At 35.7% G+C, this 12,279-nt stretch overlaps 1 protein-coding gene and 1 long non-coding RNA gene across 3 annotated transcripts; both read right to left on the bottom strand.

Moving 5' to 3' along the window:
• Positions 1–2,047: 2,047 nt before the first annotated feature.
• LOC145674784 (uncharacterized) lies at positions 2,048–8,206 on the bottom strand. Of its 2 annotated transcripts, XR_014129027.1 has the most exons (3): positions 7,663–8,206; positions 7,479–7,618; positions 2,048–2,421 (listed from the first exon to the last, which is right to left on the bottom strand). It is a non-coding gene; the product is annotated as an uncharacterized LOC145674784 (long non-coding RNA). The 2 variants fall into 2 exon arrangements; XR_014129028.1 differs by lacking the exon at positions 7,663–8,206 and having other exon boundaries at positions 7,479–7,638.
• A 2,227-nt stretch (positions 8,207–10,433) lies between these two features.
• LOC145675952 (zinc finger MYM-type protein 1-like) lies at positions 10,434–11,189 on the bottom strand. Its single transcript, XM_081746766.1, has one exon. It carries the CDS (start codon positions 11,187–11,189, stop codon positions 10,434–10,436), a length of 756 nt encoding a protein of 251 aa, XP_081602892.1.
• Between the last annotated feature and the right edge of the window lie 1,090 nt (positions 11,190–12,279).

Raw genomic sequence — 12,279 nt, forward strand, 5'->3', positions numbered from 1 at the left:
TGAAAGTATTTAGGTGGAATTTTTATCCATATTTTGGGGCAGTTCGAAAACTCTTTTTGCTACAATAACAAATCTAGAAATCAGGGAAATACGGGAAACTTCTCCTTTAGGAAATTTTACGAAAAAGTAATGGACAAGACAGGGAAAATGGAACTGGAAATCAAGGAAAATTTTCAGAAAGTAAAACATTCTTTTAGGTTTTGTCTATTTGTTAAGAAAAGCCGATAACTGAAACACGAGAGGGATATTATCAAGAGCTATGAATCACACGTTACTTAAAGATGAGAACCCTGGTTGCTATTTTTCAGTTACTGCACGTTTTTCTCAACTGGCCTTGTGGAGGGGATATTAAGAGTAACAACTTTTCTTTGAAAAAAAAATGGAAAATAATATAAATAGACCTGGAGAAAGTCTGGAATTTAACAACAAACATCTAGTAGACACCCTCTAATATCATACCGAAGGTAAGTAAATGATTCCTATTGTGGGATGTGTGCTAGTAGCTCTCTCCATGGACTACTAAAATGTTGTTGCTTATTTGCATCCCTGCTCTAGTCCCTTATATACATCCAAGGAAATACCTACCTGCCTTGCTTATTACGTAACAGTCTCCTACTATAATTCAGCTGGGATTGCTCCTCAGAGGAAAATACTAGCAGTTACGATTAAAATAAACTGTAGGTTTCGTGTCATAGTGAGAATGCCTATCTGTTGCGAGTTCGAATCCAGTTCAACCTTGACCATAATATATCTCTTGTCTGCTTTGGCCTAATAACTTCACCAATAATAATAATAATAATGTGCTTTCAACTAATGAATCCAAGTTGTATCACTAACTTCAACTTTGTAGAAAGGCTTCAAAACAATTTACCGATTTCATAAATATACATTTGATGTAGCTTGTACTTATTTATAGAATCTTGTCGTACACGAATGGATCAGTCAAGTAATTTTGTTACTTCCGCTGTCAACAAAACTGCAAGAATTTGGCCTATGATAGATTGTCTTTACTTTCATGCAGATAGATTTCTTTCCCTTCCTTATTTTTGACCCTGTTATCTTTCGAAGACCGCTCTTTTGGATTTTTTTCTTTTAACCGATGTAGATATTCTCCCCTTTTGTCATATTGTGAAAAGATCAGCGAAAAACTATGCCATTATATCGTTTGCAGTAAATTTCTCTTGAACGTACCGAAAACAAATTAAGCTGAATGAAATGGCGGAAATACGTCATACTTGACCCATCCATTAGTCCTTTCTGAGTAATTGTCAAAACAGAACTTTAATTCTGATGCCACGATTGTAGAGAACATCTCTAAGTTTTTTTGGATATCGATGAATATATGAGTATATTTAGTTAAATCCTTCAACAATACCTTGAACATACACACTTGATCTAGAAATCAATTAGATAATACAGCGCGTTCAGTGCACAAGCGAATCAAATCCATTTTGAAAGTATCTCTTCTTCAGGATCCCCATCGAAACTCCTTATAGAGCTTAAAAGATTCATAGCTTTGTCTCCTTTTGTATTAACTTTGGTAATTGAACTTGTTTCCCTTGTGCTCTAATCGCCCCGCACTCATGCCCTTGGCGCACTAGGTTCCAGGTTCGATTCGCGGTGAAGAACTTTCGAAGGTTCTATCGCATCATTGTTGTTTATATTCCACGTAAAACTATAGGTTCACGTCTCATATAATCTTGGTAGTGAAAGGGATGCTAAACTCTAATGTAATCAGCAAATAAATAAATGCATTAATAATTGCCACTACTTTTTCCTATAATTACACACACAGATCATAGTTGAAAAACACAAATACGTAATTTCACACTTATGGTAGCAAACGAAACAAATGATCAGCAACAGAATAATTAGGCTTGAATTTTATTTAGACATTAATAATTAAGAGCTCTTTAGCACATTATCTCATGTTACCCGCGCGAGAAATGTTGCATTTAACCAACAATAGAAACATATGCTACCATAATTGTGCATAAGCTAAAGATTACCCTAAACCAAGACAAGGAAAGAAAATAAAACAATAAAATACAGTAATAATAATTTTATAAGGTCCATTAGGAAAGTACATGGAAATTGCGTACTGATTGCTACTGATAAAATGTGTGTTAATTCCTGTACCTCATTTCTCCTATTTAGAACTTAAACTATTCAAAATGCAGGCTCATGGACAGTGACGAAAGAAAGTTTTTTTTTTTATTTTTTTGTTTTTGTGTGTCTTTTTTTGGTCTTTTAAGTCATAAGAGAGGGACTACATTTCCAATCCTGTTCACGTGAATTAACTCCATTGACAGACATGCTGCTTTCCCATGAAGTCTGCAAACAGACTGCTCTCCTCAGATATACGTCGGAGTTCTCGCCAAAAGATCCGTTCTTGAAATAGCTGTAAGCCACTGCTTGCATCTGTAATACAAATTAACATAATGAAAAAAAAAAAAAAAAACTGAACATACAGTACATTTTACTGTCGGTACGTATTACGAACTTTGAAATATTCTACTTACGAAAATAAGCTTTAAATTTATTATGTGTAGTAAAAATTAGCTTTCCTTCGGAATTAAAACACTACAATACCCTATATAGAAAAAAATATATTTTGAGACCATTACTCCAAATAAAGCAATGCAGTACATTTTCAAGAAAGTATCTTACACTTCTGAACGTCAAAAACTGAGAATTTATAGGCGAGATAGTACCGTAATATTTCTGCACAAATACAAGTGGCTGAAATTTAAATTGTTACTCAAAATTTACAGTAGTTCCCAGAAAGTACTTTGTGACAACTACTACCAAACAAAAGAAATTGAGGTGAATCTTTCTAGTAGTAGTTTGAAGAAATGCCCGTGACAGAAAATTTCCCTTTTTCCTGGAATCACCCATATATATATATATATATATATATATATAGGGGTAAACGTGCAGGGAAATGTCGTCCCCCACCTCGAAAAAATATGTACGGCGTGACGTGACGCCGCTACCCACCGTCCCCCCACCTTTTCAGATCCACTTTCACCCTATATCTATCTATCTATCTATATAAGTGACCAGTAAAAGCCATAATGCTACTAACCTAGTTAGGGCTTAATTGTAGCAAGGAGCCTGCTCGAGGGCGTGTCTATAGGGAACAGACGCATAAGTGATGGTGAGTATTTGCGTACGCGATTGTAGTGAAATCGTGGGTTTTCGCAGTGATGTGATTACCTATAGCACTTGTAATGATTCTTGAGAAGAGAACAATAGAAAGAAATGCAGAGGTCTTATTAAAAGCTAGCAGTGAAATGGGTTCGGAAGTAAACGCAGAAAAAAAAAAAACTAAATACCTTGAAGTGCGTCGGGACCATAACACGGCAAATCATAAATGCGTTAATACTTTTGATAAAGTGGATAGTATCAGATATCTGGGATCAATATTAACAGACGAAAAACATATTCACGAGCAAATTAAGTGTCGACTAAAAGCAGGAAATTTGTGTTATTATTCAGTTCAAAATTTCTTGTCGCGAATTCTGTCGAGGAATTTGAAGCTTAAAATATATAAAACGATAATCATGCCTGCTGTTCTGTATGGCTGCGAAACACGGTCGCTAACTCTGAGAGAACAACATAGATTGAAAGTATTTGAGAACAAGATCACGAGGCGAATATTCGGACCCAAGAGGAACGGGAATGGGAAATGGCGGAAACTTCAAAACGAGGAACCAGAGTGGAAAAAAATGATTTTTTTTAAAATCATTTTTGCTGATTCTTTTTATTTAAATCGATTTCTTTGACTTAAATCAAATCTTTCTCCTCGTAAATTACAAGTCGCGCACTGGGAAAAAGTATTAGGAAGTAGTATTCAATGCTAATTATGCCATTTAAATGAAAGTATTAGGGTTGAATTTTGAATTAATCCCCGATTGTTAACCTCTGTTTATCCCAAACAATGTTTCTTAACCCTTTTAAATTATGGCTTTTTTTTTTTTAAAAAAAAAGGGAAATTATGGACTTTCAGTCAAGCAGCTACAACATCATCCCTATTTATCCTAGGATCATGGTTCATACCTCATTCTCTTCAGAATAGAACAGCCTCTGAAACGGTAACATTCACATTTCTCTATCATGTCCCTGAAGCGGGAAATTTTGAGAGAAAATGGGATTTTTCTGATTTTTTTTTTCAAATTTTTATCCCTTCTGGACTCCCTTGTGTTAACGCACATATCGCAAAATCAACTGGGAAATACTAAGGGGTGTACTAAATGTGTGTATAAAATTTCAAGCTATCTTGAATACTAAGGGCGGGGAAAATATTTAACAATGAGCTAAGAACATCCCCACAATGCCCCAGATAACCCGCATGTAATATAAAAATTTCCTCAGACATCTCTATTTATTCTAGGGTCGTGATTTGTACATTATTCTATTCAGAATAAATAAGATTTTCAATCATACCATTCAAATGTCTCCATCGTGTATCTGGGGCGGAAAAATCACGAAAAAAGGAATTTTATGTTAAAAATATCCCTTTTTTACCCCTCTGGACCAACCCCCTGTTTTAAGGTAGAGATCTGAAACACTGAAAAATACTAAGGGGTGCATTGAATAAATCTGCAAAATTCCAATCTTCTACGTGCAAAATTAAGCCCGCGAAAAATAATATCCCCCAATTCCCGTATAACACAGGATCTCAGGTAACAGTTTCCTGAAACATCCCTATTTATCCTAGGATCATGGTTCGTACGTCATTCTCTTCAGAATAGAACAGTCTTTCAAATTGTACCATTCATATGTCTCCATCTGAATCGCGGAAAAAGCTATTTTGTTAAAAATATCCTCCTCTTTTTTTTTTTTTTACATTTTCCCCTCTGGACCCCCTCCCCCCGGTTTTCACGCAGAGATCTGAAAAATAATAAGGGGTGCAGTGAACGAGTGTGCAAAATTTCAGTCTTTTGAATGCAAAATGTAAGCCTACCAAAAAATAATAATAATAGGCATAACAAAAAATATCTTTTTAAATTTATGATGTTATCACACACTATGTCTCGACGCAGAAAGGCGTGAAAGCATATGTAGCATGTTCTACAATGCCTTCAGTCTTGGGGAAAAAAAACGAAGTAAAAAGGTTTATTGGTACTTTTTTAATCGAATAATGAAGATTCGATTTTTAATAGAATGAAAATAGGTAATATAATTTAAAAGGTTAAGCATTAAGGAAAAAGTATAGCAACGTTTATCAAAATGTCACTTTTTTCACAAAAGTTACTGATATTTGGTAGGGGCATATTTTAAAAAAATTGGAACTAGCTTGAGGCAGAAATACATAAATTTCGCCTAAAGTTATAAATAAAAAAAAAAAATCGGAGAGGGGATAAGACCCCTCTAAATACGCCCTATTATCTGGGAACAAACAAGTAGAGACACATGCAAAAGAATTTTCGTTTTAAATGTCGATGGTGATTTCCCCGTTGGAACAGTTAACGATTTAAAAACCCAAACCCATTGTTACGAAGAGAAGAAAGCAGTATTGCTCCGTTACCCATTCAAAACGGAAATTTTCCCTAATCATCCTCCGCATGACACTTGTTTTCATACTATGCTGTACATACTGCACATTTGAGTCTCATTGTATTATGATTATTATCATTTTAAATTAATTTATTTCGGAATTTGATTTAAATCAACGATTTTTATTTTTAAAAAATCAAGTGATTTAAATCTTGATTGAAATCGTGATTTAAATCAATCCACCCTGCGAGGAACTACATAATTTATACGGTTTACCCAACATTGTTAGGGTCATTAAGTCTAGAAAGCTTAAGTGGGCAGGTCATGTAGCTAGAATGGAAGAAAGTAGAAATGCTTTCAAAGTCTTGACTGGAAGACCAATCGAAAAACGACCATTAGGAAGACCTAGGCGCAGATGGGAGGACAATATTAAGATGGATCTATTCAGAGTAGCAACAAGGAGGTTTGCGCGAAAGCGCGAAGGTAACGAGCAGGCGTATCTGCGAAGGAGGGCATACACATAAATGAATTTATCGAAAAAACATTTCATATCGCAATCACTCACTTTAACACCACTGTGGCCCTTGTAATGGTTTGACACTAGTAACATTATATTTGTAAACATCACCCTGGTTTCCAACATTGTGGATATATGCTTCGATAATAGGAACTAATATTCTACGTAATTCTCTTTGATACGCACTAACTCACTTTCACCATAAAATGACGATATTCTTAGCCAATACCAAATAAGCACTAGAATGTATAACACGCTGGGTCTAGACGCAAAACTCAAATCAAAGTTTATCTAAAGCTTTTCATAGCCATTATTCTGTTAATCCCCGCAAGATTTTCAACATCCTAATGACGACTTATGAATAGGTTAAGTTTTATTTCGTTCACTAAGTACATAGCTTTGGCGCGGCGGAGCGTATCGAAACTTAAACAGCTTCTTCTTCCTTGGAGGAAGTTGGAATTCTGAAGAAACAAAAGAAAATACTACTCTCCAGTTCACCTACAGAATAGTCTGTTCAAAAAAAATCTACATATTATTCACTAAGACGCTCTAGACTGGTACCAAGTTGGCATGCCTATTAGAATTGTTTCGGCCTAAGCCAGCTTACACCAATCCACAGGTATGCAGATTGATAATAGGCGTGCAAACTCATGTCTTTCCCTTACAAGTACGAACTTGCGTCCTTACGTACGAAAAAAAAAAAACTGCGTAAAAACACTAACTTACGTTAGATGGCTAGTAAATGCGTAAATGCTACCTTTCTGAATCAGAGCAGAAGTACTGTGCACGAGCGCAGGGGTTCGACATGGAAAGACGCGTCAGCGACGGTGGGCATGCCCATAAACGGATAGTAAAAAAACTCTTGGTTGGCTACATTGGTATCTAACCGAGTCAAAGCAAAAACACAGCAGGGGCCCTGTACGGCTGTGCGTTTGTAAGGAGCAGGACATACAGGGAATTCGCAATATCGAGAATAGTGAAAAAATTTACATGCGATAAAGTAACAATTTTGAGCACGCAATGATTTCACCTTAATAACTCCTTACTTGTAACCATAAAACGTATCATGCGGAAATAGTTCACTAGTGGAAAATAGCATGTTACAGCCATAACATATTCTCGTCTATTTTATCCCTAGTAAGTAAGCACAAAATACTTGTTCCCTACATTGTACCCAAATGCTCCAACAATGGAAATTAGTATCTTATACAATCCGTTTTCATATGTACTCAGTCACATGCCGTAAAATTATAAAAATTAAAATTATAAACTTCCATGACAGACTATTCTGCGGCATACCCAATCTTTAACAAGTTACAAGTAGGCATTATTTACGTTATGGAAACCTAACTTTAGCCTCCAAAGTAAGAAGCTGTAATTTCACTCCTAATCTTATTTGGAAAATGAGTTTTGCCTCCAGACTTTCCATATATGAAGTGTGTAGTTAAAAGCTACTTACCTTTCGTTGTCTGTAGGAAATCTAAAATACGATACATCGGAGTCCTTTTCATATTTTGCACACACACAACGCACTTGCTAGTGTTCGGTATTATGAAACTATAAAATGTTACACTTTATATACACAAGAATATATATACAATATATGTGTATATATATATATATATATATATATATATATATATATATATGTATATATATACACAAAGAACCACTTTTTATTTTCAAGAACCACTTTTTATATAACCGACGCTACTCATCTTCGCGTAACGATCTGCACAGTGGAGTGATAACAATAGATTTGAAATTTACCGCTTTCACTGGCCGCTTCCGCTCTGAACGGTCAAATAACATAAACGATTAGTTTTTGTTTGCAGTAGTTCATACTTCCCGAACTCCTTTGGGTGGCGGCGCTAGTTGTTCAACCAATTTCAGCGGGAAAGGGGAGTGGAATCTCTTACAATAATCACTCTACGGGTCAACGTCAGCAACAGGTCAAAACCGGGAAAGAAGTTCAGACATCGAAAGATGACTGAAAGCCAAGTTGAACAGGGTAAAAAGTTAGAGGAAAGTGGGAACTATAAAATGAAAAACGAACAAAGATTAGAAAAAAGAAGGGGATGTGTGTACGTGTACATGGAAAAGAAAGTGTAAGTGTAGCGTAGGTGTATAGCAATTCCCACTTAACTCTCTTCCTCAGAGCACACCACACACCAGCTATTCGCCGTGACGGCCACTGTCGAACTCAAAAATAAACTGAAAACCCACCCATTGGTTTAAACCGTAGGCAGTGTTGCCAGACACGGCAAGAGAAATTACACACATCTTCCGTCCAAATTGCAAAATTTTACACACTAAATAGAAGACAGAGTGATCATGAACATATATATATACGTACATCGACCAGGCATTGTTCAAAGCGCTTGATTTATTATTATTATTATTATTATTATTATTATTATTATTATTATTATTATTATTATTATTATTATTATAGTAAAATCGTCACCTTCTTTCCGCCCATTGTCACTTTCTTTTACTTTCAACGTACTTGATGTTTTTAATTGGACACCGGCCGGTCATCCTGACCAGTTTTTACCTTAGCCAAGTCACACCAGTTGATTCAGTCAGATAACTTGGTCGCAGTGGTAACTCATAATTTATACACACATCACTACTGCGCAGAGCCTTAGCTACGGGGGGAAGGGGCGAGTGGAGCGGTCGTCCCGGGTGTTGATAGGAAGGGAACGCCGAACGAGCAAGAAGAAAGAAAAGGTGTCGGAAAAGAGTAAACGACGCGGCGCGGCGCCCCGTAAAAAAATTGGCGTCCTATTAAATCAATATTGTTGTATTTTATATAGATTTTGTTCCTTGAGGCGCTTGTCGTTGTCAATGTCTATGTTCATTTATATATTTATTTAATATTCATGGAATCTATAAGAAACTTGAAACACTTTATTATGCTGATGAATATTACAGTACCAAATCCACGACTATCAAATATCTTCATTAACATTTTTTTTTCTTAGAATGAATTAAATATATATTTTAATACACTAAGTAGTACTAAAAGTTAAAAACAATAATTTATTTTAGGAACATTTATTAACTGTTATCTAAATTATAGTATTTTGAAACTATAATACTTTTATTACAAGTAAATTATGGAATATTTTTATGTATAAAAATTAAGAAACAACCTTGACATAAGTAAAATAAATATTTTTGTACAGTCCTTATGTAAGTAATTACATCAAAAGGAGTTTACGTGAGCACTTGGCAAATTCAATTACAAGCTGGTCTAGATCTAGTGCACGCAGAATATCTTTGTTGTATGCCAGGAGAACGAGGTCCGATTTTCTTTTATGTCCCATAGACAGACGTTGAGGTCGAAGGAAAGCTGTCAGATGTGAGAGGCAGTTTTCGACCGTGGACGTAGAAGACGGAATATTTAGAGCAGCTTCTGTAATCATCTTTAGGTCCGGGAAAGCCTCGCCATATTTCCCAATTTGTTTTGTGAGCTCTTCCAGAGATGATGTCTTGTTGATCAGTCGATTTGCTAGATCTATTTCCTACTTCAAATTCTGAAGCACTTTGCAATGCAGGTTGTACTTTACAATATCACACAGAGGTTTATATTATCTTTACTTCTTTTCTCGCTCAGTAAGTAGTGAATGGCACCAATCACAGCTGTCCCTGTCTCACTGTATCTGCTCCGAATTTCTTCGACGGAGATATCGAGAACTTCGCAGAATAATCTTTTCAGCTCCTTCTCGTCTTCCTTTCCCTTCTCCAAATTTATGCCTTCCAAATCAACAACCGAATCAGCTATGCGACTGGGGAGTGTGTATTTGCGCTTCAATGGTTGCTGAATCGAAGTGTTTAAGGCATATGCCTTCATCGCATCGTGAAGGATATTTTCAAATATTCCTTCGTCTTGCCGGCAAGACCTGAGCTATTCCGTTACCGATCCTATTAACTTCACAGCGGCATCAATGTCCAAATCTCTTCTTTGCAGCAGTGCGTTTGTCGGTTTTAGATATCCAAGAACCCTGAACATGAGCTCAGTAAGGAAAGAGAAAGTCTTAGTGAAGATCTGATGTAATAAACCGGTAGCTTCAACTTTCATTGAGGCGTGTTTTTCACGGGAAGTTTGAATTGCCATCAGTGCGCTTAATATGTAAAACCTGTCGTCATGAATTACAGTTAATGTGTCAAGATGTCCAGTCCAACGTTGTTCCAACAATCGTTTTCAACTCCTTCCTGCGTAATCTACTGCAACGCGTCCTTTTCTGAAAAAGTAATATAGTTGTTGGCAAATATCAAAGAACTCTTTCAGTTCAGGAATTGTGCCAATGGCTCTACAAATAACTAAATGTAATTGGTGATTGAGACAGTGAACAAACAAAATGTTCCTCTTCAAATCCTCCGACAAAAGAGCCTGCACTCCATTTTTCTATCCACTCATGACAGGTGCTCCATCGTAGCACTCTGCTATTATCGTGTCGGTTTTGAATTCTACTTTTCTTAAACAATCTAAAGTGGCGTTCTTAATGCTGCCCGCATCTTGTTTGTCCAACTTCAGTATAGCTACGCATCTTTCTTGCACTTTAAAATTCACAAGGTACCTAATTGCGACAGACAAATCTTCGATTTGTTGCTTGTCTCTGGTTTCATCTGCAAGTAATGAACAAAATGTACTTTCGTTTGCTTCATTTACTATTTTCCTCTTAACAGATTCTGCCATGAAAGGAATTATCTCATTCTGAGTATCCTGACTAGTGTATGTTGCATTGGCAGGGATAGTTTTGACAATTTCTGCTAATTTCGGATCTTTACGAATATTAAATTCAAACAAATTTAAGAACAAACCACTTGATTGTTTTTCAAGTTGCTCACACCCAGAATCTCCCCCAAAGGATAACTGATTCACAGCCAAGAATTGAATAACTTCCATCTCACTTTTCACATAATACCTATTATTCATAATTACATAACTACACACCTTCTTCACGACCGTTTTGCCCGAGTCCTCACGTTTCCGTTGCTCCAAGTAGCAAGCCACACCGTACCTATGAGTTTCAGAATCGGCGTGACGAGAAAATCTCTTATTTTTGTTTTTTGCATGCTTCCAGTCTCTGAAACCATTCTGCACAAATGAGGGATCACTGTTTCTTGACGGATATTTCCGGCATGGGAAGCAATTAGGCATGGGCGCGAGACCAAACGAGACGAGAACTGAAACAAGTCTCGTCTCGTCTCGCAAAATCAAAAGCTGTTCTCGTCTCGTCTCGTCTCGCAGACCTAAGTTGTCGTCTCGCGTCTCGCAAAATTTTGGAAGTCTCGTCTCGCGGTCTCGCGCGAGACTTCTCGCGGTCTCGCAAATCAATACTGGAATAATTTAGTCTTCATTCGACCCTTTTAAAATAATGTATACTCAAAGTTTACATAGTTTTGTTTCATAGTTGCATTGTTACATAATGCTTATCCACTCATTCCGATTCACAATGCTTGATTTTACACCCCACATTCTCGGTAATAAAAATGCCAGTTTTCTGTAGTCTCTGTTTATGTGAAGTATGAATGAAATCGGCATGTTACATTTGAGTAATCTTAGTTGCAAGATAAAAGCTTTCAAATAACTTGGTAAGAACGGTAACTCAAATAGCCGTATTTATAGTAAACATGCAGCGTTAGTAATATATATTTCACAACTTAAATGCACTTTCATCTAAACGTTTTCTTAACAATTGAGAGTTAGAAGATTAATCTTTAATAACTACAAGAAAGACTACAATGAGCTTAAATAAAAATTTATTATTATTATTATTATTATTATTATTATTATTATTATTATTTATTATTATTATTATTATTATTATTATTATTATTATTATTATTATTATTATTATTATTATTATTATTATTATTATTATTTAGTCTAACCGAATTACATACAAGATTTCCAATACTTGGAATTATTGTCACATGGAATTAAACAGTTACAATTTTAGATCTAACTCTTTTAAAGTAACACACGTTGGAGATACAGAAAGCAACAATGCAGAATCGATAGTCACCTTGAACAACTAACATAAATATGAATCTTACTTACATACTCTACAAAGACAATCACAAATATTATCTAAGAAATTGAATAATTTTCACATTAATTCGTCTTCAATAAGAAATGAATTCATTTTCTACAAAACACCCCCCCCCTCACACACACACCAAAACAATTTCACTGTTCCGCACTGAACAAAGTGAAATACTGATCTACGTAGAAATGATCCAGCCAG

This window comes from Thermobia domestica, chromosome 18 (assembly GCF_964235325.1).
Source record: "Thermobia domestica chromosome 18, izTheDome1.hap1.1, whole genome shotgun sequence".
In the NCBI taxonomy this organism is placed as follows: domain Eukaryota; kingdom Metazoa; phylum Arthropoda; class Insecta; order Zygentoma; family Lepismatidae; genus Thermobia; species Thermobia domestica.

Coding starts and splice junctions, on each gene's coding strand:
- LOC145675952 (XM_081746766.1), bottom strand. CDS start 11,189: ATGCCTAATTGCTTCCCATGCCGGAAATATCCGTCAAGAAACAGTGAT.